At 40.1% G+C, this 27642-nt stretch overlaps 1 protein-coding gene across 6 annotated transcripts in view; it reads left to right on the forward strand.

Moving 5' to 3' along the window:
* The window catches only part of mettl22 (methyltransferase 22, Kin17 lysine), a 76639-nt gene that overhangs the window by 32073 nt on the left and 16924 nt on the right, over nucleotides 1–27642 (forward strand). For 4 of the 6 annotated variants that reach the window (XM_072559584.1, XM_072559582.1, XM_072559583.1 and 1 more), the window contains exons 2-8: nucleotides 453–600; nucleotides 2507–2857; nucleotides 11656–11696; nucleotides 11772–11916; nucleotides 15076–15147; nucleotides 19023–19076; nucleotides 27011–27091. In XM_072559584.1, coding sequence (XP_072415685.1) covers nucleotides 495–600; nucleotides 2507–2857; nucleotides 11656–11696; nucleotides 11772–11916; nucleotides 15076–15147; nucleotides 19023–19076; nucleotides 27011–27091 — 850 coding nt within the window. In that variant the 5' untranslated portion in view covers nucleotides 453–494. Of the gene's footprint in view, nucleotides 1–452; nucleotides 601–1032; nucleotides 1118–1847; nucleotides 1912–2506; nucleotides 2858–11655; nucleotides 11697–11771; nucleotides 11917–15075; nucleotides 15148–19022; nucleotides 19077–27010; nucleotides 27092–27642 lie in introns of all 6 variants that reach the window. The other 2 variants (XM_072559585.1, XM_072559586.1) reach the window with 2 other exon arrangements.

The raw sequence follows: 27642 nt of genomic DNA on the forward strand, positions 1-27642 counted from the left end.
CTATCATGTTGGAATTAGGATTTGCTGGTGTTATTTGCTGTTTTCCAATCTAGGAAATGTTATAACTTGAATTTCAACAGGAGTGATAATGAAATATCAATTTTAAAATAACAGTTCAAATGAACTGTCAATATTTTTAAGTGGCTGAAGTGAAACATTAAATAACAAAATAATATTTCACCAGATTTCCATTATTAAATTGAAAGTCAAACCTTGCACTATTTGACTTCATTATTAAAGCCTTAGTAACCTCAAGTACAGAACACCAGCAAAGCTCAATCTTTGATTGTTTTTAAAAAAAGTAAAACCTGGAGTGGGGCTTTATTTTAGGAAAGTAATGCATTTTGCAGGAGTATTTTCCAAACATTGTGTGGATTTTTGATGTTTATTTGGCACGCTTCAAAAATGTTATGGGCAGTAATTAATTTTTGTTATTATTTCTGTGGTTGCAGTATTTTGTCACTCTGCGATGCTAGTTCAGACAGAGGGAATGCATGGATTCCATCACGTTCAAGAGTGATACAGTACTTTCTGATGTCCACATGTACACACCAAATATTAGGCACCTTATGGTGAGACTAAATGCAGTTGGACAACCAGGTATTGCCTTAGAATAATTTTTTTTTGTCACACTTGTATTTGTCTGTTTTCACTGCTTGGAGTTTGTTGAGGCTCGTGAAAAATAGACAATATTCCAATGATACGGGTAAAACAATACCCAAGAATACATTCCACTTTTTCCATTGTTTCTAGTTAGAGACTATTTCTTTAACTGGAGAATGACAATAGATTCTGGTTATAATTTCTTTTTTTGTTAGAGCACAACAGCTTACAAAATCTGTAATCACAGTGAAAACAGATAAAAATGGTGGGAGAGATAGGCATTTTTTCTACAGTGATGGTTTTTTCTTATAAGGAAATGCCTGAAAAGATGATGGAAGTAGTAACTTTCAAAAGGGAATCAAAACTATTTTTAAAAAGGCTTTGAAGAAAGAGCAGGGATCGATGAGTAATTGGACAATTCTTTTAAAGAACATAAAAGGCACGCATAGAGGATTGGCTGATTGGCAGAAGGCAGAGAGTGGGAATAAAGTGGTCTTTTTCAAGATTGCAGCTGGTAAGTAGTGATTTCCACAGGGGTTAGTGTTTGGACCACATATTTACATTAATGATTTGGACAAAGTAACTGAAGGCATTGTTGTTAAGTTTTCAGATAACATAAAAATAGGTAGATGGACAGGTAGTGTTGAAAAAGCAGGGATCCTGAAGAGGGACTTGAACAGGCTAGGAGAGTGGGCAAAGAAGTGCCAGATGAAATATAATTTGGGAAATGTGAGATTATGCACTTTGATAGGAAGAATAGAGGCATAAACTATTTTCTAAATGGGGAAATGTTTTGGAAATCTGCTGGACAAAGAGACTTAGGAAACCTCATTTAAGATTCTCTTAAACTAACATGCTGGTTCCTATTGGCAGTTAGGAAGGCAAATGCAATATTGGCCTTCATTTTTAGAGGGCTGGATTACAAGAGCAGAGATGCTGGGGCTGCATAATACTCTGTTCACATTGAATTTGGAATATTGGCAGATGGTGAAATTTGGATTCAATTAGCCTGGAATTAAGAGTCCAATGATGACCATGAAACCACTGTCAATTGTCAGGAAAAACCCATCTAATTCACTAATGTCCTTCATCTTTACTGTTCTGGCCACATCCGCAGCAATGTGGTTGACTATTAACTGCCGTTTGGACAATTCAGGATGGCAATAAATGCTGGCATAGCTAGTGACACCACGTCCTATGAATGAATAAAAAAAATTATGAGCAATTTTGGGCTTGTATTTCAGGTAGGATATGCTAGCCTGGAGGGGGTCTCAAAGTGGTTTACAAGAATGATCCTGGGGATGAAAGGTAATTATATGAGGGTAGGGGAAACATCTATTCTTCATATACACTGTCTTAGCCATTTACGAATTGTGCAAGTTTTGATGAGATCTCATCTAATTTTTGTTAACTCTAGAGAATAACAAGATAATACTTAATTAAAGATATTAAGAAATGCCTCTAAAATGTAATGCACTTGAATTGATTTCTTTTTCTTCCTCGGCATGTAATAGTGTTTCAGTAACTGGTAAAATCTGTAGCCAGTCATAGAGCCATACAGTACGGAAACAGACCCTTCAATCCAACTCGTCCAAGCCAACCAAGTTTCCCAAACTAAACTGGTCCCATTTAGCCCATATCTTTCTCAAATTTTCCTATGTAATGGAGATTACAAATGTATGTTTTAAGCTTTCATGCAGATAATGATTTAAAATCCAACAGATAAGAATGTTGTTGCCTTATTCTCATATGACTGTGTTTTACAATCTTAGTAAATTTTGTGACTTGTAACTAATAGATCATTGGTGTTAGAAAAGTGTACATTAATGCTTTGGAATCGATGAGATATTGGTTGATAACTATTTGAAATTAATGTTATTTATCTTTTCAATTCATTCTGCAGTCTTTGTGTCAAAGTTTAAAATCCTACGGAATATTAATATTTGCAACAAAGATGACTCAGGAGACTTCAGCAGTGAAGAAAATGCAGATGATGTTTTAACTGGTCAAATGGGTTGCAGCTGTGCTGCTGCAAGCGAAAATAAATTTAAAGTGACAAAAGACACGGTGCATCCTGAAATCCTGCTAGATGACGATGGAGATCTGGATGTTATTCGGAGACCTGTTGACTTCCTTTGTTATGAAAACAATCTATGGAGAGAGAAAGTGTACCCCACCATTATAAGTAAAGGGGAGGAATATTCCTCTGAGGAGTATGAGGAGGATTGCAGTATTTGCAAAGAGATCAGAATAGGTAAGTCTCTATAAAAGCCTTTATGCATGTTGTGGGCATATTGTAGGACAGAACAAATTACATTGTTGAATTTTCAGAACCTGCTAATAGAATGGGTAGTCTCTTTGTTAAGAAGAAATTGTGAGTATCATTCAGTTGAGTTTTTAAATATTTTATCCCTAAGTAAAATAATCATCCTTTTCATGGTCTACAATGTGGAAGGGCAGACAGTAGTTTATTTAAGACATGCTAGAGATCTGAAATAAAAACACTAAGTGCTGGACAAATTCAGAAAGCCTGGCAGTATTTGTGGATAGAGAAAAATTAATGTTTTGACGCTAATGTGACTACTTTGGAATGGACCTGGGCTAGAAAATGAGTTTGTTTTTGGCTAGAGAAGTGAGTGGATTAAACAGTGAAGGTGCCCAGTGCAAAAGGTAAAGGGAGTGCTAATGATAGTAGAGGAGAATCAAAGGTGAAGAATAAGTGTTAACTGTAAACAATATGTCAGCTCTACTGAGAGAAAACTCATCCAATAGGACACAGGCGTTGAGGAGAATGGAAAGTACACAGTCAAAATGGAAAACAGTGTTCATGGTTGAAGTTGGAGAACTCAATGTTGTGTCCTGAAGTCTCTAAAATGCCTAAGTACAAAATGAGGTGCAATTCTTCCAGTTTTCATTGGACTTCACTGGAGCACAGCAGCAAGCTTAGTCCAGAAATATTAAAGAAGGGCTTATGCCCGAAACGTCGATTCTCCTGCTCCTTGGATGCTACCTGACCTGCTGTGCTTTTCCAGCAACACATTTTTCAGCTCTGATCTCCAGCATCTGCAGTCCTCACTTTCTCCCAGAAATATTAACACAAGAGCAAGATAGTTTTGAAATGGCAAGCAATTCAAAGTTCAGAGTCTGTCTTCAGTCCAAGTTGAGATGTTCTGCAAAGCAGACAGCCCGAATATGTTTGTTCTGATCGATGTAGGGGAGACCAATTCTGAGCAGTTGTTACTGTAAACTAAGTTGAAAGAAGTACAGTTAAAATGCTGCTTCACCTGAAAGGAGTGTTTGAAACCTTGAACATGGAGTAGGGACCACAAACCATTTCCTCTCTGACAAACTGCCCCACTCCTGTCACTTGAACACCTCCTTACCCTGCCATGGCACTTTTCCATGCAATTGCAAAAGCTGTAACGTTTGCATTTTTATCTCCTCACTCCTCTACTGCTGCAGAATTCCTTTGCAAGAAGGGAGTTTCACCTGCTACAAGAGTGAACCCTTGACCATTGCTGGTTTTGCTATAGCTCGCTACATTACAAATTTCTGGTTCCCGATATTACTGTTAGGCAATGTGTGAGTAGGCGCTGGCAAGGAGGGAGGGTGAATGGCTGCAAAGTTCACCTCTACCTAGTATGTATTAATCACCTTTGTGCTCCTTGATAAACTAAAACTAAACTTTTTCAAAAATAGTTAACATATGCAATTTTGCCGTCAATTGGCTTTTTGGCCTTTTGACTCTTACACGAGCCAGTACACACACTAAGATGGAAAACCTGGAGTAACGTGGAAAACTTCTGCTCAGTGTTGCTATGATTCAAATGATGAAAAGTACATTTGTTTGAATATTTCTGTTCATTCCATGGTTACAACATGCTTCTCCATATTCTGGGTTGGCTTTTTGTGTATTCCTTGCAATTTTTTTGCAGATCGAATGACTCTGTAAGGCTTTTCTATCAAATCCATTCATGCTCCACTGGTCAGCCAGTGTAACTCGAGTAGAAAATCTGGGTTAAAGTATTACCCAGCTGCTGTTAAGGTGTAACAATTTGCCCTTTAATGCTCCAATAATAAATTAAGCAGTAAACAGTGACAGATTTGATTCAAAAGTTTATTATTTCTAATGAGAACTCTGGCTTTTAAATAATTGTCAACAGACAATAGGTGCAGGAGTAGGCCATTCTGCCCTTTGAGCCTGCACCACCATTCAATATGATCATGGCTGATCATCCTTAATCAGTATCCTGTTCCTGCCTTATCTCCATAACCCTTGATTCCACAATCCTTGAGAGCTCTATCCAACTCTTTCTTAAATGAATCCAGAGACTGGGCCTCCACTGCCCTCTGGGGCAGTGCATTCCACGCAGCCACTACTCTCTGGGTGAAGAAGTTTCTCCTCATCTCTGTCCTAAATGGTCTACCCCGTATTTTTAAGCTGTGTCCTCTGGTTCGGCACTCACCCATCAGCGGAAACATGTTTCCTGCCTCCAGAGTGTCCAATCCTTTAATAATCTTATATGTCTCAATCAGATCCCCTCTCAAGTCTTCTAAACTCAAGGGTATACAAGCCCAGTCGCTCCAGTCTTTCGGCGTAAGGTAGTCCCGCCATTCCAGGAATTGAACTCATGAACCTACGCTGCACTCCCTCAATAGCCAGAATGTCTTTCCTCAAATTTGGAGACCAGAACTGCACACAATACTCCAGGTGTGGTCTCACCAGGGTCCTGTACAGCTGCAGAAGAACCTCTTGCCTTCTATACTCAATCCGTCTTGTGATGAAGGCCAGCATGCTATTAGCTTTCTTCACTACCTGCTGTACTTGCATGCTTACCTTCATTGACTGATGTACAAGAACACCCAGATCTCTTTGTACTGCCCCTTTACCGAAATTGATTCCATTTAGGTAGTAATCTGCCTTCCTGTTCTTCCCACCAAAGTGGATAACCATACATTTATCCACATTAAACTGCATCTGCCATGCATCTGACCACTCACCTAACCTGTCCAGGTCACCCTGTAATCTCCTAACATCCTCCTCACATTTTACCCTGCCACCCAGCTTAGTATCATCAGCAAATTTGCTAATGTTATTATTAATACCATCTTCTATATCATTAATATATATTGTAAAAATCTGCAGTCCCAGCACTGATCCCTGCGGTACCCCACTGGTCACTGCCTGCCATTCCGAAGTGGAGCCATTTATCACTGCTCTTTGTTTCCTGTCAGCCAACCAACTTTCAATCCAAGTTAGTACTTTGTCCCCAGTACCATGCGCCCTAATTTTGCTCACTAATCACCTATGTTGGACTTTATCAAAAGCTTTCTGAAAGTCCAGGTACATCTACTGGATCTCCCTTGTCCATCTTCAGAGTTACATCCTCAAAAAATTCATGAAGATTAGTCAAGCATGATTTCCCCTTCATAAATCCATGCTGACTCTGACCTATCCTGTTACTACTATCCAGATGTGTCGTAATTTCATCCTTTATAATAGACTCCAGCATCTTTCCCACCATTGAAGTCAGACTAACTGGTCTATAATTTCCTGCTTTCTCTGTCCCGCCTTTCTTAAAAAGTGGTACAACATTAGCCACCCTCTAATCCACAGGAACTGATCCCGAATCTATCGAACTCTAGAAAATAATCACCAACGCATCCACGATTTCTTGAGCCACCTCCTTCAGTACCCTGGGATGTAAACCATCAGGCCCAGGGGACTTATCAACCTTCAGACCTAACAGTCTCTCCAACACCAATTCCTGGCAAATATAAATTCCTTAAGTTCAGGTCCTTCAGCCACTGTTACCTCAGGGAGATTGCTTGTGTCTTCCCCAGTGAACACAGATCTGAAGTACCAATTCAATTCTTCTGCCATTTCTTTGTTCCCCGTAATATATTCCCCTGTTTCTGTCTTCAAGGGCCTAATTTTAGTCTTAACCATTTTTTTGCCTTGGACATACCTAAAAAAGCTTTTACTATCCTCCTTTATATTTTTGGCCAGTTTACCTTCGTACCTCATTTTTTCTCTGCGTATTTCCTTCTTAGTAATCCTCTGTTGTTCTTTAAAAGCTTCCCAGTCTTCCGTTTAAGAACGTGCTGACATTTTATTTTCCTGGGAAGTTTTCTTGTTGATTGCAATTTGAGGTATGACACAGCAATTTGCATGAGATATCATGTGATAGTTACTTAAACACGATAGGAACACTAGAACAAGAGTAGGCCGTTCAGCCCATTGAGTCTGCACTTCATTCAATAGATCATGGCTTATAATCTACCTCAGTGCCACTTTTCCAGGTTACTGTCATATCCCTTGATGTTATTAATCTTTAGAAATCTACTGATTGCTGTCTTGAATGTGCTTAATGTTTCAGTTTCTACAAACCATATGGGTAAAGAATTATCCACGAAGTGAGGAAGTTCCTTCTCACCTTAATCTTAAATGATCTACCCTCTTATTCCAAACTTTCTGGACACACTATTCAGAGGAAACTTCCATGTAGATCTCGAGGTAAAAACAATGACTGCAGATGCTGGAAACCAGATTCTGGATTAGTGGTGCTGGAAGAGCACAGCAGTTCAGGCAGCATCCAAGTAAGCTACTTGGATGCTGCCTGAACTGCTGTGCTCTTCCAGCACCACTAATCCAGAATCCATTCCATGTAGATCTGTCTAGGGGAAGGCACGATTGCGCAGTGGTTAGCACTGCTGCCTCACAGCACCAGGGACCCAGGTTAAATTCTAACCTCAGGCGACTGCGTGGAGTTGGACATTCTCCCCATGTCTGCATGGGTTTCCTCTGGGTGCTCCGGTTTCCTCCCACAGTCCAAAGATGTGCAGGTTAAGTGTATTAGTTATATTAATTTGCTCATAGTGTTCAGGGATGTGTAGCTTAGGTGCATTAGTCAGGTAAAATGTAGAGTAATAGGATTGGGGAATAGGTCTGAATGGGTTACTCTTCAGAAGGTTTGTATGGACTTGTTGGGCTGAAGGGTCTGTTTCCACATGTAGGGATTCTAAGAAAGATCTATCTACCTTGTCAGGCCTTGTAAGAATTTTGTAAGTTTCAATGAGGTTACTCATCCTTTGAAACTCCAGAGAATGCAAGTTCGATTTCTGCTAACTCTCTTCTTAAGAAAATCCTGATGTCCCCGAGGATTAGTCTGATGAATCTCCACTGCAGTCCCTCTGTGACAAGAATATCCTTTCTTAGGAAAGGGCACCAAACAGAAAACTTCAGGTGCAGCTTCTCCAACACTCTACTTGTACTCCAATCCCTCGCAATGAAGCATAACAAACTATTTGTCTACCTTAATGATTGTTGCACCTGTATGCTAGCTTTTAGTGACTCATGAACAATGGCACCCAAGAAAAGTCACACAGTTGAAAATGAAAAACACTTCCACTCATGAAACTCATTTGAAGCTTTTTAATCTTCTCAGGTGTTCAGTTTCTTTGAAAAGTAAACTTCTGTTCAGACTCCCATCAAAAGACAGATATCCCTTAATATACTCTTTAAACTGACAATCAAACAGTGAACTCAGAAATCCCTGCAATGAGAATTGTGATTATGGAAACTCAGCCAAGCATTAATTATGGAGGTGAAAGTAGTACTGCAGATGCTGGAGATTAGAGTCAAGATTAGAGTAGTGCTGGAAAAGCACAGCAGGTCAGGCAGTATCCAAGGAGCAGGAAAATCGGCATTTGCCCTAAACGTCTATTTTCATGTTTTTCAGACGCTGCCTGGCATTTTCCAACACTACTCTAATCTTGACTCAAGCATTAATTACATCATAACAATATGGTAATATTAGTTGGAAAATATCAACTTGAAATTGCACAAACAGTTAGTAATGCTTTTTCTAATCTATGCCAGGTGGCTTGTCTATCAGACCAGAGAAATGAAAAATCTTCAGATCAAGACACTTACGCAAACTTTATCCACTCTTAATGACTTTGTGAATCCCACACTGTGGGTTAAGACCTTTGGACGAAACAAAATAAGATATATTTGAATTCACTACTAAGTTCGAACATCCCTGCTGATGTGTACTTCATGCTCCACACCCCTCCCCAAAACTTGAAAGTTTCTCACCTTCATTTCTGTTGGAAATGGGGTGAGAAATCCTTATTCAGATCTTGCCTATCATATTTAAAGGTCTGTGAATCTTCCTGACTCCATGAAGTCAGGATGGGCGGCATGGTGGCTCAGTGGTTAGCACTGCTGCCTCACAGCACCAGAGACCTGGGTTTGATTCCCGCCAGGCACAACTGTCTGTGTGGAGTTTGCACATTCTCCCCATGTCTGCGTGGGTTTCCTCCGGGTGCTCCAGTTTCCTCCCACAATCCAAAGATGTGCAGGTCAGGTGAATTGGCCATACTAAATTGCCAAGTCAGGGGTAAACATAGGGTAGGGAAATGGGTCTTTGGAGGATCAGTGTGGACTTATTGGGCCGAAGGGCTTTTTTCCATACGGTAGGGAATCTAATCTAATCAAAATCCAGTCCAAGAGGTTCACTTTAGGTTGTGGTACTGTAGTAGGAAAAGGGAATTTAAAAGTCTTGATAAATGTATTATAAGAAAGGTTAGCAAAAGCAAAATGTGAGCCTTATTTAATGCCAGATGTAGGTGAGGCTTTATTCGATAATAAGTAAAAGACAGATTTATTACATTTGTGATTTGCATCCATTTTCACAGAAGAATAAAAGGATAAAATGGTAACAAAAGGGAACCTAAAACCAAGTAAAAGGGAAGAAATTAGTGGGTTCAATATGATTAAAAAAAATATATAGGATTTGAAAAATGGTGAGACGTATGCTTGGCAACTCAGCAGGCTTTACTTTATTAAAAGACAGCAGCTGAGAAAATTGCAGATAAGTGAGGTTCAGAGCTTTTGCCTTTGGATTGAAAAATTACAAATGTTACACCATCATTAAGACATGAGGGAAGAAGCAGGAAATTACTGCCCTGTCAATATTAAGTCAGTTATGGCAAAGTTACTGGAGTCTGTGATCGGGAATACACATCTGAGCTGTTCAGTAGTCAACATGGAGAGTAATATGCAAGGCACATCTGACTTATCCAGTAAAATTTATTTTTAGTGGAGGTTGCTAATAATTTGGATAGAGGCGTGTATATGGAAGTTGTCTATCTATGGAAGTGGTTTCCATGACTTACAGAATAAATTTGATATGATTTTTCACAAAAGTTCATTAGAAATAAGAGGATGTGTAATTGGAGGCAGTCTTGGGATATGATTTCATTATTAACCATAAAAATATTTTTTGTTCCAAATTTGGCAACTGTAACTAATCTGCAGAGTTGCTTCTCAGCTATTGTCACACAAAGACAAATATCTAGGGTCAATTTGACTGAAGTAGAGTTCATTTAAAGGGCGAGTGGGCTCTGGGATTTGATATCACTGGGAAGAGAGATGTTAAGAAAGATAATCAATGCTAATGAGAACTTGAGATTATATTTGGCTTGATAATTACTGTCTGTTACAGACACTGAATTTAAATAATATTGATACCAATGATGATGTCACTCAGTCAACTTCAGTAAGTTGCCAATGTGTTGTTGAAGCTGTGGAAACTCCCTGTTAAATATCTATGTGTAGAATAGGCTGTGGAAATGCCCAAACGAAATGCTTCATAGTCTCAGGCTGTTATGTCCAATGAAACACAGCTGGTGATTAAAACAATTTTTGATCAACTGTTCTGACTGTGAGAGAAACGACACCTTATAAATTTTATTAGATTTTCTAACAGACTTTCCAGTAATGATTCTTTGGGGCATGTGATAGTTGTGACCTCTTCACGTCAATCTCCTGACTCAGTACAATTGTTTCAACACAACTACAGAAAAAAATTAATGTTTTTGGAACCACACACTTCAGTGTTCTCCAGGTTGAATAACCTTAGGTATAATTCGCCTGTCTTGGCATCAGGTCATGAATTCGTTTCTAGTTTTACTATGTCAATATTATTAACCTCCAACTTAAATTTTAAGTTTACCCAAATGTTGTTTCTGCTCCCACTACATTTCAAAGTATAATTATCGTTATCTAACTTGTGGATACGCACCTTAGTTTCTCAGTTTCTACCCAACATAAACGAGTATTTATCTAAAATTTTGCTGCCTATATCTTAACTCTTCAAATTCCAGTCACCTATCTACCCTATGCTTGCAGACTAAAATTGGCTTCCTGTTTACTAATGTCTCAATTTTAACCAACTTGTTTGTACGTCTTTACCAATCTCATGACCTCACCCTTTCCATCTAGGCATCTTCATCCAACCTTACAAATCTTCAAGATCTGTGCACTCCTCCATTTCTAGCTTCCTGCTCATTTCTGATTGTTCTCATCTATCATCTAGAAACATTTACACCCCAATGTAATCAGGGCATATTTGGGAGGGTGACGAGATCCTCACCTGCTCAATTGGCTAGCCGGTTGGCTTGCGATGCAGAGCAGATTCTTGATGAAGGGTTTATGCCCAAAACCTAGACTGTCCTGCTCCTTGGATACTGCCTGGCTGGCTGTGCTGTTCCCGCACCACACTCTTCGATGCAGAGTGATACCAATAGCGTAGGTTCAATTCCTGTACAGCTGGGGTTACCGTGCAGGTTCCACCTTCTCAGCCTCTCTCCTCACCTGAGGTGTGGCAACCCTCTGATTAAACCACCACCAGGCATTCTCTCTAATGTGAGCACAGCCCTCTGGTCCTCTGGAACTATGGTAACTTTATTTCCTTCACATGTATATGTATATGCACACAGATTGGAAGTATGTAGTATAACATTTATTTACAATTTGAAATGGAAAGATAGACTCTGTTTTTAATATATAATAGATAAACACCGGAAAAGGCATTATGAGCTCCATGAACATGATAGCTGTCATATTAAAACATGAAGTATGATTGGAATTATTGGCAACTTTACTGAATATTCAGAAGATGTTAATGGTTAATTTCATATTATGAATGTTGTGTGAGATTTTTCTCATTGAATACAATGTGTTGTATTGTTTTCTTTTTACAGAACACACTATGGATACTACTTTGGAGGATGTTGGAAAACAGGTACAAGCATCTTATAGTTTTTACATATATGTACATTTTAGCAATCCTTTCTCATTGCAATCTTCTCATCAGTAGGTATGGCGTGGTGCCTTTCTTCTTGCTGATTACATTTGGAATAATAGTTACCTATTCAGAGACTGCACAGTGTTGGAGTTGGGAGCAGGCACAGGAATGACCAGCATTGTCATGGCAACTGTTGCTAAGACTATTTATTGCACAGGTAGGATAGAAACCTGTATGGGTAATAGATATACTGGTATAGACAATCAGTGATTGAATACCTTTTGAAATTGTATCATTAATGTGTGCACTTGTAGTGAGTAGTTGCTATCAAATCGGTCTGTATTCTGGATAGTAACTCATGTTGGATCAAGATGTTTTCTAATATTGTTTTGTACAGTAATATAATTTTAAATTAATTTTGCTATGACTTTTCTATTTAAATAAAGATATATTTAAACCATAACAAGACACACTGACAGTGAACATGTGTTCCAAGAGAATTAATGGGATTAAGTAGAATAGGTGAGGAGACTAATTCTATTAAGGTGTGGCAGCAAGGCAAATTGAACAGATAGAAAATGATGAAAAATATAAAGCATGACCGAGCTAGAAACAATACATAACCCATAGTTTACAGAAAAGCCAAAAGGCTGGTGGATAGTAAGTGATAATAAGGCACAGATGGAACAGTGAAGGAGCAGAATACATACATGGGTACATCAAAATTCTGTAAACCAAAGTCAAGATTTTGAAGAACAAAACTGGAGAGTTTTTGCAGAATAACTATAAATCCACATGAGATTGTTATCTTTACTTTAGTGGTGTGAAAATACAATAACGAAAAAAGTGATGCTTCAGCTGTTATAGAGCCATGGTCAGATGATTTAAAATACTGCATTGCACTTTGGTACTGCATTGCAGGATAGATACATTAGCCTTGCAGATGTATCAGAATGATAATGGTGCTTTGTGGGTTAAATCATGAGGATAGGTTGCATAAAGTTGTCCTTTATTACCTTGTGTTTTGAAGGTGATTGAATTGAAGTGTTAAAGATTTTAAGAGAATTTGATAGGATGGGTACAGTTAGACCATCTCCTGCAGCAGTAAAATCAAAATCAAGGTGCCATAATATTAGAATTTGGCTATTCAAGAGCAAATTTAGGAGCCACTTTTTCTTATAAAGGTTAATTGAAATCCTGAACTCTCCCAAAAGATTACAAATGAATTAAGGAGTTACAGAATGTAAATAGATTTTTCCTCAGCATGATTTACCAGAAAACATGAAATGAAATCGGGTAAATAGAATTGAATTGGATATAAATCACTGCCAAACTGAGTGTGGGGAATGTTCGAATGTCTGATTAAACCACTTCTGTTTCTACTCCTCTTATGAAGGGTAGTAACCAGCTGTTCTTGTATTTGAGCTTAGCTGTGAACTAACATGTCTGGTGGTGAGAGTTCAGAAACCAAATTAGTGTCTGTTTGTTGATCTACATAGAAGAAGAATACAGCGCAGTACAGGCCCTTTGGCCCTCGATGTTGCGCCGATCCAAGCCCACCTAACCTACACTAGCCCACTATCCTCCATATGCCTATCCAATGCCCGTTTAAATGCCCATAAAGAGGGAGAGTCCACCACTGCTACTGGCAGGGCATTCCATGAACTCACGACTCGCTGAGTAAAGAATCTACCCCTAACATCTGTCCTATACCTACCACCCCTTAAATTAAAGCTATGCCCCCTCGTAATAGCTGACTCCGTACATGGAAAAAGGTTCTCATGGTCAACCCTATCTAAACCCCTAATCATCTTGTACACCTCTATCAAGTCATCCCTAAACCTTCTTTTCTCCAATGAAATACAGCCCCAAGTGCCTCAGCCTTTCCTCATACGATCTTCCTACCACAACAGGCAACATCCTGGTAAACCTCCTCTGCACCCGTTCCAGTGCCTCCACATCCTTCCTATAGTATGGTGACCAAAACTGCACACAATACTCCAGATGCGGCCACACCAGAGTCTTATACAACTGCAACATGACCTCAGGACTCCGGAACTCAATTCCTCTACCAATAAAAGCCAGTACGCCATATGCCTTCTTCACCGCACTATTTACCTGGGTGGCAACTTTCAGAGATCTGTGTACATGGACACCAAGATCTCTCTGCTCATCCACACTACCAAGTATCCGACCATTAGCCCAGTACCCCATCTTTTTGTTACTCTTACCAAAGTGAATCACCTCACACTTAGCTACATTGAACTCCATTTGCCAACTTTCTGCCCAGCTCTGCAGCATATCTATATCCCGCTGTAACCTGACACATCCTTCCTCACTGTCAACAGCTCCACCGACTTTTGTATCATCCGCAAACTTGCTCACCCAACCTTCTAACCCCTCCTCCAGGTCATTTATAAAAATGACAAACAGCAATGGTCCCAAAACAGATCCTTGCAGAACACCACTCGTAACTGCACTCCAAGATGAACCTTTACCATCAACTACTACCCTCTGTCTTCTTCCAGCCAGCCAATTCCTAATCCAAACCTCCAACTCACCCTCAATGCCATACCTCCGTATTTTTTGCAGTAGCCTACCATGGGGAACCTTATCAAACGCCTTACTAAAATCCATATACACCACATCTACCGCTTTCCCCTTGTCCACCTCCTTAGTCACTTTCTTGAAGAATTCAATAAGGTTTGTGAGGCACGACCTGCCCTTCACAAAACCATGCTGACTATCCTTGATCACATTATTCCTATCCAGACGTTCATAAATCCCATCCCTTACAATTCTCTCTAAGACTTTGCCCACAACAGAAGTGAGACTCACTGGCCTATAGTTAGTAGGGTTATCCCTACTCCCCTTCTTGAAAAAGGGAGCCACATTTGCTATCCTCCAGTCTTCTGGCACTATTCCTGTAGACAACGAGGACATAAAAATTAAGGCCAATGGCTCTGCAATCTCCTCCCTTGCTTCCCAGAGAATCCTATGATAAATGCCATCAGGCCCAGGGGACTTATCTATTTTCACCCTTTCCAGAATTTCCAACACCTCTTCCCTACATACCTCAAAGCCGTCCATTCTAATTACTTGTGACTCAGTATTCACATCGGCAACAATGTCCTGTTCCTGAGTGAAGACTTGTTAGGTCTAATGGCCTGTTTCCACACTGTAGGGATTCTATGATTCTACATGAGGAAAATGGAAAGTTTACTCGTATAAGTTTGGATCTAAGCACAGTAATGAGTTTCCATGTGTGTCAGGCTTCTATTACATGCAGTATCATTCTTCAATTCTCATTTAAAGTGCTGTACAATAATTATAAAAAGCTGATTAAGTGCTGAGTATTTGCTTTTTGTTTTTCTAGATGTTGGTGAAGACTTACTAAATATGTGTGAAAGAAATATCATTGTAAACAAGCATATTTATGAGGCAGCAGGTAAGTTGCGGTGCTTTGAAAGAATTGCAGTAAAGTGACTATAATTTACATGTTATAATTCCAATCAATTAGTGACTAGTAAAATTGAATTATTTCCAAAGCAATTGCATTCACACACAGTATTGCTAAAATACCAGTCTCATATGTAAGACTTCACTTACTTGCAGTATATTTGTACAATCAGTGTGAGGTGTGTTGCATCAACTATAAGGCTCAATTATAAATTGAGAGTCAGATCCCAACTTGAATCTAGAGAAGAAGGAATAATGCTGACAATATAGAGTAGTCTGACTTAACAGTTACTGGATTAGTGGTGCTGGAAGAGCACAGCAGTTCAGGCAGCATCCGAGGAGCAGTAAAATCGATGTTTCAGGCAAAAGCCCTTCAGGAATAAAGGCAGAGAGGCTGAAGTGTGGAGAGATAAGCTAGAGGAGGGTGGGGGTGGGGAGAAAGTAGCATAGAGTACAATAGGTGAGTGGGGGAGGGGATGAAGGTGATAGGTCGGGGGCGGGGGGAGGGTGGAGTGGATAGATGGAAAAGAAGATAGGCAGCTAGGATAAGTCATGGGGACAGTGCTGAGCTGGAAGTTTGGAACTAGGGTGAGGTGGGGGAAGGGGAAATGAGGAAACTGTTGAAGTCCACATTGATGCCCTGGGGTTGAAGTGTTCTGAGGCGGAAGATAAGGCATTCTTCCTCCAGGCGTCTGGTGGTGAGGGAGTGGCAGTGAAGGAGGCCCAGGACCTCCATGTCCTCAGCAGAGTGGGAGGGGGAGTTGAAATGTTGGGCCACGGGGCGGTGTGGTTGATTGGTGCGGGTGTCCCAGAGATGTTCCCTAAAGCGCTCTGAGGTTTTGGATGTAAGTTTGCTCTCTGAGCTGGAAGGTTCATTTCCAGATGTTTCATCATCCTACTAGGTAACATCTTCAGTGGGCCTCAGTCGAAGCAGTGCTGAAAATTCTTGTTTTCTATTTATATGTTTGGTTTGGGTTGGTGATGTCATTTCCTATGATGAAGTCACTTCCTGTTCCTTTTCTCAGGGGTTAGTAGAAGGCGTCTAACTCAATGTGTTTGTTGATAGAGTTCCAGTTGGAATGCCATGCTTCTAGGAATTCTCGTGCATGTCTTTGTTTGGCTTGTCCTAGGATGGATATGTTGTCCCAGAGGAAGTGGTGTCCTTCCTCATCCGTAACTAGCCATAAAAAGACATGACTAGTATCCTCACATTTGGAACGCTGTATGCTTGCAATTTAGTAGCTCACAGATCATCTGAACCTTCTTGTCAAATCCACCTGTATTTTTCCTGGTAAAGAAGCCCAGTGTCTCCTTGTAAGTGCTGCCTATGGTGGATTTAAGGCATTGTGCACATTCTGTGGTTCTTGTTCGTTGAATATGTCAGACTGTGAGTTACTGACTTTGTAGCTGGGTTTCCTGCAGCATCTTCCATTTTGGGCTAGGCTGAAGGAGACAACCGACTGGATGGTGATGGTCAATCCAGCAGCGTACATCTCCTGACGTGACATGAGTGATGTAGACATCCTTGCAGTCCATTGCTTGCATGAACATGTAATCAAACTAGTGGTCAATGTCTGGACCGAGGGAATTGAGATGAGGTCCTGTATTTTACTTTCTGACAAAATAGATTCATTTGGAACCCATTCAATGACTCATCAAGGCTGGAGTAGAATTTTTCTTTGGCCTCATCCTTTACTGCAAGGATTGGGGCTATTGCATTGTTGGTTGTGGTATATTGCTTCTGGATGAGCCAACGAACCATGAGGCATTCATTTATCCCATTAGGGTGCTTGCTGAGACTGAAAACCTTTTACTATGGCAAAGCCAACCATTTAGAGCCAGTATTCTTCATCCAGTTTACATTTCCAAAAGAAAGTATATCTGCATCCTTATTCTTTGAGCCTTCTGCCTGTTGTGTTTCAGTAAGGACAGCAATGCTAGTGCCGTAGCACCTATGATAGAAGTGCAGCATCCAGATCTGTTATTGCTGGAGTTGTCCATGTCAGCCCTAACGTTGCAGATCCAGAACTTCATTTTGAGAGGGTGGAAGATGCCCATCTGTGGATTCTATTAATGTAGGATGGCTAATGCACTCAGACTACCATACAGTCCTGATGAAAGAAGGTCTTTTTGTTGAGTGGCAAGGTGATTAAAGTCCAGATTCCACTGCATGGACTGGGATTACTGCATCACCAATCTGAACACACAATAAACATATGAGAGCTAACAAGAGTGTTGAAGTCCAGAGTCACATGAGAGAAATTTTAACAAACACAAATAATTAATATGCACAAAGACCACTCTGCATGAAGAAGCTTCTACAAAAGAATTGGAAGTAACCCTGCTACAAGAAGAAAAACAATAGCTTTCACATCCATAAGCTGAGACCAGGTATGACCATATAGAAAGAGAGCTTTTGTCAGTGAAAAGTTCCATAAATTTGTCTCTGGGGAAAAGTTCATAGTGGAAAATGATCAGCGTCCACTGGAGGAGATTTCCAAGAAAAATCTGTAAAGCATTAGCAGATTCATGGAAATTACCCTTGAGGCTTCAAGGTTACGATTGAACTATGAGTCAGGAAGAGAAATAGTGCTAGCAGATAGAGAGGAAGAAGATTTAAGAAAGACATGAGTGATTCACATATGGGTGCAGGTACAGTTACAATGTTTAAAAGACATTTAGATAAATTCATGAACAAGAAATGCTTGGAGGAATATTGACGAGTGCGCAAACAGGTGGGACTAGTTTAGTTTAGCATTATGGTCAGCATGAACTGGTGGGATTGTGCTGTATGACTGTACATCAGTTATCACCACAGGGGAAAGGTGAGATAACAAATTTGTGTATAAGGATCTGTCACCTAGTGAATGTAACAGCACCAAAACTGATTTCTGACTAGAGATGAGACCAGCAAAATTGCAGAGTTGCATGTGCCCTCCAGTGAATGCAGAGATGGCTCGTGAAGATATAGCAAATACAACCAAAGTAAGGTAACATTGGTTTATTAGAGATAATGGCTGGGATTGTGCTGGATTGGTGTGGGTCTTGATATCCAATCAGAGAATCAATGGGAGTCTCCTTCAGTTCTATAGGATCAGTCTGACGACGTCGTGTGCCATTTAGGCACTTCCACCCTTCCCATTAATGGAGGTACTTGACAGCAGAAGTCAGTGCCAAGTAACAATGTATCAGTCTACTAGTCATGGCAAGTTGCAAGAATTTTATAAGGTGTGGCTACGTATAACATTTGGGAACATGAAGACGTGACAATTATAAGCTGGGACTGGGGTATAACAAGAACCATGCCATAGGAGTAGTCATATGAGAATGTATCTATGATGAGTTTCTCGAGTTTAAAATTTGCAGCATTTGCATGTCTGATTTTGTGCACTATTATAAATATTTAAGTTTGATTTAAAATGTTCAAACATTTTGTAGAATATTGTAAAGTGACATTTAAAAAGTATAAATAGGCAAGTTTGTAAGTAAGTTCTTTGCCAAAATACAAAAATAGAAACTGTCACAAGTTCTGTGATCTCCAAGATGTCTTGATATAAAACAAAGAGCCTTCCCTTATTCAAATAAACAACTGAAAACAATTGCAAAATTTGATTTTTGGCAATGAAGTTAGAGGATAAATTCTCCAATTACATCCTTGAAAGGAACAACATTTAAAGCCCCAAAGTGCAGCTTTCTTGTGATAGAGGAAAGTATCCTGAAGCGATTTAATGAACCTATGAGGATATTTAAGAAGGCATGGTTTACTGTTGGATAATTTCACAATTTGTTGATTTGTGTTGTTTTTCTTCATTCAATTCTTTCTAAACTATAATGAAATATTTTATCTTCTGCATGAATCAACAGGAAGTGAAATTAAAGTAAGAGAACTGGACTGGCTGAGAGATGATTTATGTACAGGTAAGAGATCAACACAATTGCACTATTATCTATCATAATACACATTGCTCAAAATACCACTCTTAGGAGCTAAACAGAAGTACAGGAGTGTCATTGACTCATGACTTGTTTATTCTTTATTTTGCCACAATGTGGTGTGATTAAGGTTTTGTTGGCTTGGTCCCAAATTCATAGAACATAGAACATAGAACATAGAAGAATACAGCGCAGTACAGGCCCTTCGGCCCTCGATGTTGCGCCGATCAAAGCCCACCTAACCTACACTAACCCACTATCCTCCATATACCTATCCAATGCCCGCTTAAATACCCATAAAGAGGGAGCGTCCACTACTGCTACTGGCAGGGCATTCCATGAACTTAACGACTCGCTGAGTGAAGAACCTACCCCTAACATCCGTCCTATATCTACCCCCCCTTAATTTAAAGCTATGCCCCCTTGTAATAGCTGACTCCATACGTGGAAAAAGGTTCTCACTGTCAACCCTATCTAACCTCCTAATCATCTTGTACACCTCTATCAAATCACCCCTAAACCTTCTTTTCTCCAATGAAAACAACCCCAAGTGCCTCAGCCTTTCCTCATAGGATCTTCCTACCATACCAGGCAACATCCTGGTAAACTTCCTCTGCACCCGTTCCAGTGCCTCCACATCCTTCCTATAGTATGGCGACCAAAACTGCACACAATATTCCAGATGCGGCCGCAATGGAGTCTTATACAACTGCAACATGACCTCAGGACTCCGGAACTCAATTCCTCTACCAATAAAAGCCAGTACGCCATATGCCTTCTTCACTGCACTATTTACCTGGGTGGCAACTTTCAGAGATCTGTGTACATGGACACCAAGATCCCTCTGCTCTTCCACACTACCAAGTAGTCTACCATTAGCCCAGTAATCCATCTTTTTATTACTCTTACCAAAGTGAATCACTTCACACTTAGCTACATTGAACTCCATTTGCCACCTTTCTGCCCAGCTCTGCAGCTTCTCTATATCCCGCTGTAACCTGCCATATCCTTCCTCACTGTCTACAACTCCTCCGACTTTCGTATCATCCGCAAACTTGCTCACCCAACCTTCTAACCCTTCCTCCAGGTCATTTATAAAAATGACAAACAGCAATGGTCCCAAAACAGATCCTTGCGGAACACCGCTAGTGACGGCACTCCAAGATGAACCTTTGCCATCAACTACTACCCTCTGTCTTCTTCCAGAGAGCCAATTCCTAATCCAAACCTCCAACTCACCCTCAATGCCATATCTCTGTATTTTCTGCAGTAGCCTACCATGGGGGACCTTATCAAACGCCTTACTAAAATCCATATATACCACATCTACCGCTTTCCCCTCATCTACCTCCTTAGTCACCTTCTCAAAGAATTCAATAAGGTTTGTGAGGCACGACCTGCCCTTCACAAAACCATGCTGACTATCCTTGATCACATTATTCCTATCCAAATGTTCATAAATCCTATCCCTTACAATTCTCTCTAAGACTTTGCCCACAACAGAAGTGAGACTCACTGGCCTATAGTTACTAGGATTATCCCTACTCCCCTTCTTGAACAAGGGAACCACGTGCAATGTTGCTTTACAGAAAAGCAAATATCAAAGATTTGGAAGAATTAATGTTGGTTGTAGCTCTCAGTTGAGCCCAGAACTAGAAAGCGGATTATTTACAAGTGGCAACATGAACAGATTTGTTACTTTCTGAAGTTTATATAGCCATTCAGCCCCTTTTTCTTAACGTTCTCTTGAATATGGACCAGTCCACCATCTCTGAGCAGTCCCACAGAAGCCCTTCTATTGCCTCAAACCAACGCTGCATAACTTTCTTTTCTGGGTCTCATTCTTCAATTCCTGCTCATAAGCCAGGACGAGGAGCATAGTGATTTGATCTGATTTTCCAAAATGCAGATGGGGGATTGGAGCAGCATGCACCTTCGATGGTTGTACAGCAATGGTCAAAAATGTTCAAACCTCTGGTGAGGCAGGAGACATATTAATGATGTTTTGATCGCACATTCTTAAGGTTGGCCTGGTTGAAGTCACTGGCTATGATGAACAAGGCTTTGGGGTATTCCATATCAAGACTGTAGCGTTGTATGCTTCATCAAATGCACTCTTCACTTTTGCATGGGGTGGCATATAGACTGCTGTCAGGATAGCAGAGCTGAACTTGCAGGACAGGTAGTAGGCATGGCAGTTACTGTAAGATATGCTAGGTCTGGGGAGCAGTAACTCACCAGGGCCGGCACATTTTAGCACCAGAAGATGTTCATCAGGAAGCAGACCCCAACACCTTTTGTCTTGCCCGAGGATGCCGAGCGGTCCATTCAGTGAACTGAGAGACCCTTGGGTTGTAAGACACAGTCAGGTGTAGCATGAGTGAGCCAAGTCTCTGTGAAATAGAGCATACAACAATTTCTCAATTCCCTTTGGAAGATTAGTCTAGCTTTGAGGTCATCCATCTTGTTTTCAATGGCTTGAACATTTGCCATGAGCATTTGGGGAGATAGACATGAAACCCTGAAGTTTCAGTCTCGTTCTAAGTACCAGCGCGTCTCCCATATTTCCTGGTAGGTGGCTGCTCCACATGGATCCCGAGTGTCAGTCAGAGAAGTCTGTTGCTTCGGAAGGTATGTGTACCAGTTGTGGCCTTGAGAGTTCCGAGGGATCTTGAGGTCTGTTCACTTGGGCCTCCTCAATGTTGGGTCATTGTAGGGTCACGTCTTTTTCCCATGCTAGTTGGACTCCGGTTACGGGTTTCCATGAGATCGGGCCTGTGAGAGGCCGGAAGGCCACTTATCCCTCTGGGCCTCTGTTTCCAGCGTCAGCAAGGTAAGTGGGTGTGTCCGATGGGGTCCTGGGCACTGGTTGTGTTCATGAGAGCAATGGGGGAGGGAGGGGAGATAATCATGCAGTCTTTTATTTTTCTTTTTATGCTTTTCTTTTTTCTTTTACCTTACTTACCTTCTTGAGTGTTTGGAGATGTCCAGCACTTCGGAAGCAAGATTTGTTCCCAGCGGTGGCTGAGGGAGTCAAGTTGCGCTCCAATCTGTGACAGTAGAAGGAGATAATTTGGGCCCGGTGTAGGATCTGGCGGCTTCAGCAACAGCTGCATTGCTGAGATTGACCTACAACAGTCTCATGGCAGCAGCAGCATTGGTAGAGGCAAGTGTTACAGCACTGGGTAAACCCCTCTGCTAATTTAAACTAGCCACACAGAAAAGATTCAGCCCATGCTATAATCTGTTAAAGTTTGAGAGGCAAAGAACTATGAGAAAGTGAGGTTCCTGAAGAAGGGCTTATGCCCGAAACATGGATTCTCCTTCTCCTTGGATGCTGCCTGACTTGCTGCACTTTTCCAGCAACACATTTTTAGGCAAAGAACTATCCCAGAGGTCACTTTTAAAGTAAAAATTAACAACTTTATTCTTTAAGTCCAACCAAGAGTATAGAACCGAGAGTATAAAACTATTTACAACTCCTTTCTCTTAAACCTATCTTTTACCTCCCAATCTACAATACCAGTCTTATTAAAAAAATCCTGATTAAGATTTAGAAAAAAAAATCATCACTTTTCAAAACCAGTCAGCTTTGCTAAATCTCCTTGTAGGTCAGTTTTGATGTTCTGCTGTGCAAACTCCTTCCACAGACCTTTCAGAGAGCTCTTAATCTAGCAGCCTACATGTTTTGGTCTTTTGGCAGTTCTCTCTTCGGTTGTTCAAAATGTCCAGTTTTCTACCCCAAAGCATTGGATTGTTTCACTGGTTTTAATATTATAAAAATACTAAATTCACATTTGATTAGATTCTGGTATCTTGGGGCAAAATTTAAACTGATTAGCTAAATTTGAATTTGTTTTTGTCTCATGGCAACTCATCTGTTGCTAGCTGTTTCAACCAAGTGTTACATTTATTACCTTGTTCAGAACACTTTGTTCTATGTTCGGCAGGCCTTGCTAGCTTTGCAACTCTCTTAAAGGTACAGGACCTCTACACCTTCATAACACAAGATGATGCCAAAGAGTAGCTACAAAGTTCTGTGGCAGTAGCACGGCAAAGGCATTCAAGGATAGCCGACTGCTTTGTGCTGATATTGGTCTCAGCATCAGGGTGGATAAACCTAGATACAGGCTCATAGCTAAGCACTTAAAAAGGACTGTAATGTTAGACTTTTAACTTTATTTCTTTTTGTTAACCATTATATTCTATGTCTGGTTTGTTTCTGTATTTTAAAATGGCATCAGAGTGGTGACATTATGTAACACCTTTCACTGTATTTGCAACAAATAAATTTGACAAATAAATAAACCAAAGGAATCAAATCAAGTTACAGAAGAGGATGTACTTAAAGGTCTTAAAAAGTGTAAAGGCAGATAAATTCCTGAGACCTGATCGAGTATATCCCAGGACATTGTTGGAAGTTAAGGAAGAAACTGTAGGGCCCCTAGCGAAGATACAGCTACCTTCAACACCCATGGGTAAGGTGCCAGAAGAGTGAAGGGTGGCAAACGTGGTGAAATTATTTAAGAAACAGCTGTAAGGAAAAGCCAGAAAACTACAGATCGGTGAGCCTAATGTAATAGTGGGTAGAGGATTATGAGAGACAGGATTTACATGAATTTGGAAAGCAAGGACTGATTAGGGATATTCTGAATTTTTTTTATATGGAAAGTTGCGGCTCACAAGGTTGATTGAGTTTTTTGATGAGGTGACCAAGAAGATAGATGCGGGCTGAGCGGTAGACATTGTCTAGACGGACTTTAGCAGGCCTTTGACAACGTACCACATGGTAGACTGATAAGTAAAGTTGGGATCCAGGGAGAGCTAGCCATTGGATGTAAAATTGACCGAACAGTAAGAGACAGAGGGTGGTGGTAGAGGGTTGATTTTTGGTCTGGAGGCCTGTGAGCAATGGTGCACTGCAAGAATCAGTGCTGGGTCCACTGGTGTTCATTTGAATGAAAAGATAGGAGATGTGGTTAGTAAGTTTGTGAATGACACCGAAAGTACAACAGGATCTTGATCTACCAGGATAATGGGCTGAGGAATGGCAGATGGAGTTTAACTTAGAATAATACAAGGTGTTGCATGTTGGTGAAACAAACTGGACAGGACTTATACAGTTAATGGTAGAGCGTTAAGGAGTGTTGTCGGACAGAGATAAGAGGTGCAGGTTCCTTGAAAGTGGTGTCACTGGTAGAGAAGATGATGAAGAATGCATTTGGCATGCTTGCCTTCATCAGTCAGAAGATTGAGTACAGCAGTTGGAATGCCATGTTAGACATTGGTAAGGCCACATTTGGAGTACTGCATACAATTCTCATCACCCAACTATAGGAAGGATGTTATTAAACTGGAAATTCTACAAAAATAATTACTAGGATGTTACCGAGACTGGAAGGTTTCAGTTATTAGGAGAGGCTGGATAGGCTGGGATTTTCCCTAGAGGTAGGACAGAGGGCTGACCTAATAGAGATTTATAAAATCACAAGGGGCACAAGTAAAGTGAATAGCCAAGGTAGGAGAGTCTAGAATTAGAGAGCATACGTTTAAGGTGACAGGGGAAAGATTTAAAAAGGACCTGAGGGGCAACTTCTTCACACAGAGTGGTGCATATATGGAACAAACAGCCCAAGGAAGTGATGGAGGCTGGTATAATTACAACATTTGAAAGACATTTGGACAAATACATGGATAGGAAAGGTTTAGAGGGATATGGACTGACTGCAAGCAAATGCAACTAGTTCAGTTTAGGAAATCTGGTCAACGTGGCTGAGTTGGGCTGAAGGACCTGTTTCCATGTTGTGTATCTCTGTGACTCTATTTCACACAGACTTTACTGTGCAATTTTATCTTATGAGTGAAGAACAATAGAAGGTTTGTGTTTGATTCCTGCTATACACTGAATCAACTTCTCTCAGCCTCAGTGATTCTTTACTAGTATGCGGTATACTCCAGAATCCCAAAAAGGTAAAATAGGTTTAAAGAATGAAAATGTGTTAAATTAAAATAGTTAAAAATCACATAACACCACATTATAGTCCAACAGGTTTGATTGGAAGTACACTAGCTTTCGGAGCGGTGTTGTGTGATTTTTAACTTAGTACAGCTCAGTCCAATACCAGCATCTCCAAGTCAAGTTAAAATAGAATAGCCCAAAATTCCGGTTGTGTCGAAGTTGTCAGCCATTCGCACTAGATGAGTAGGAAATGCGTGGTTTAAAGCAGTCCACCGTCCAAAAGTAAAGAAAATAAAGCTGTGTAGTCTTTACACCATGCCAACAGGTAGGACAGAGCTTGGACTTGTCACAGCATGAATTCACAGACGACCCATCATTTGCCACCCCACAAGTATGACTAAACCAGTGAGCAAATTAAAAGTGCTGCTGATTGGAGATGAAGTGAAGTTGGTACAGGAAGTGAAATACTCGTACATATTGAAATATTGCAAAGGAATGGACTATTGTGCCATCAAGTTTCTGAACCATTCTAAAGCACAGGATGAAAATCTTGAAACAGTTTGATATAGTGGTATTCTCTCCAGCAAGATGAAGAACGAAGATGGGAACACTCACCAATTCTGATGATTAAGACATTCTGTTAGCATGTTCAAGGCAGCTTGAGCAGAGAACATTCCCAGCTCTTATCCAATTTGCAAGAAAGAGGAGGGGGTCACCCTGGCAAAGAGGCTGGACCACAAACAATTGCCTGCAGAGAGAGATGACTAGGTCTGATTCAAGACAGGAACTCCATCATCTATATTGTAAGCAAGGAGCATGTGGTAATTGTGACAGCAATAATAGATAATTCACGACAAAATGATCTCATCAAGTCCTAAAAGACTATGTACCAAAGGACATTTTTAACGTGGACGAGATCTGGGTATTTTATTATCTTACACCAGATTGCTTTTTAATGTTTATAGATAGAACATGGAATATGTCTCTGCTGTGTCAACACAGATGGAATCAAAAAGCTGCTGTTTCTTGTGGTAGGAAAATCAAGAAGACACTTTTGTTTGGAGAATGTCAGATTGCTGTCACACAGTGTGAGGCTAACAAAGTCACTTGGATAACCTCCAGCATTTATTTGAGGCTTGATCAGGAAAAGAAACAAAATTTATCCACAAAAAGAAGGGAAGTTATGTCATTAGAGATGACTATCTTACAGACTTTGTTGGTTTCTAAAGCATCAACCAGATTAACTTTCCTCTCAACATCCTGTATACTGATAGATCGATTAGTCTTACTTTTAGAGCCTTTTAGATAAAATTATTCCATGTGCCAAAGTTTATGGGCCAATCATGGACAGCCATGATTTATTAACATTAAATGATGTTTTAAAGAGACAGGTTTGACGGATAAAGTAAATGCAGTCAATGTATTTATTTGCATTTTGAAAAGGTTTTCAAAAATGTTTCTGACTTTATTTTTGTGAAAAAACTTTAGTTAAATCGTGTAAGAAGATTGTAGCATGAGGGACTGGAAATTAATTGACAGATAGGAAACAAGGAGTTAAGATAAATGGCTTTGTCACAGATGAAGTATTTGATGCGATGTGTTCCTTTCATTAATTTCTATATTAATGCCACTGTGTAAAGGCAAGTTGTTGTTACTATAATTATTTCTCCACCTCTTGTATGATTGGAGGCCATTCTTTCAATTTTTCATCTCATAAACTTACCATTTCTTTGACCATGTCTTAAGTTTCTTTTGCCTACTCGTTAATTCAATTAAGAACATAATTTAAAGTAAACTGTGTGCAAGATATAATTGTAACTATTGGCCCATTAATGTTGCCAATAATAATTGGTAGATTCCTATTCGATATTCGGTTTTTTCTTAAAATGTGTTAGGTGGGAAATGCAAATGTTTCATATATTTCAGATCTGTATACATTATTTCATCTTTTTTGTTCCAGACACTAAGAACCCATATTGTTGGTCAGAAGAAGAAATAGCTCATATGTACGATCATACTGATGTGCTACTTGCTGCTGATGGTACAAGGATTTTTAAAAATGTATATGTGTTCATGTCTGTTTGTGTGTGCGTGTGTTTTATTAACGTCACTCTGTCTAGATACTATATTCTGTTATTTTATCCTGAAATCTATCCATATCCATTTAGACCTCCTTAAAGCATATTGCTTTGCCCAATCTTTTCATCAACTTTCCTAATTGGTTGGAAGTTGTTGGAATAATCGCGGCTTGTAAGTATCGGCCTGCACGTTCAAAGAATTAAGACATACACTGTTGACTGTAAATCTCCAGAACCCCACTGCTTGATTTATCCCATTCTCTGTTTGCTTTGCATAATGGTGCCCATTATGAAGGGGTAAGGGGTACTTTACCTTTAAGAGAGTTAAGAGGTTGCAGAACTATCTGACACCACATCAAGTGTTTTGAACAAGGTAACAATGTAACATTTGGTCCAACAGCTAGAGTAGCTGGATTGCCCAGAGACAAAAAAAAACAAATCCGGCCAATCAGCTTAAATTATGCCACAAAATACCAATCTCCAATCAAGTTTGAATTTAGTATTTTGACAATAT

Source organism: Chiloscyllium punctatum, chromosome 40, assembly GCF_047496795.1.
Source record: "Chiloscyllium punctatum isolate Juve2018m chromosome 40, sChiPun1.3, whole genome shotgun sequence".
NCBI lineage: Eukaryota > Metazoa > Chordata > Chondrichthyes > Orectolobiformes > Hemiscylliidae > Chiloscyllium > Chiloscyllium punctatum.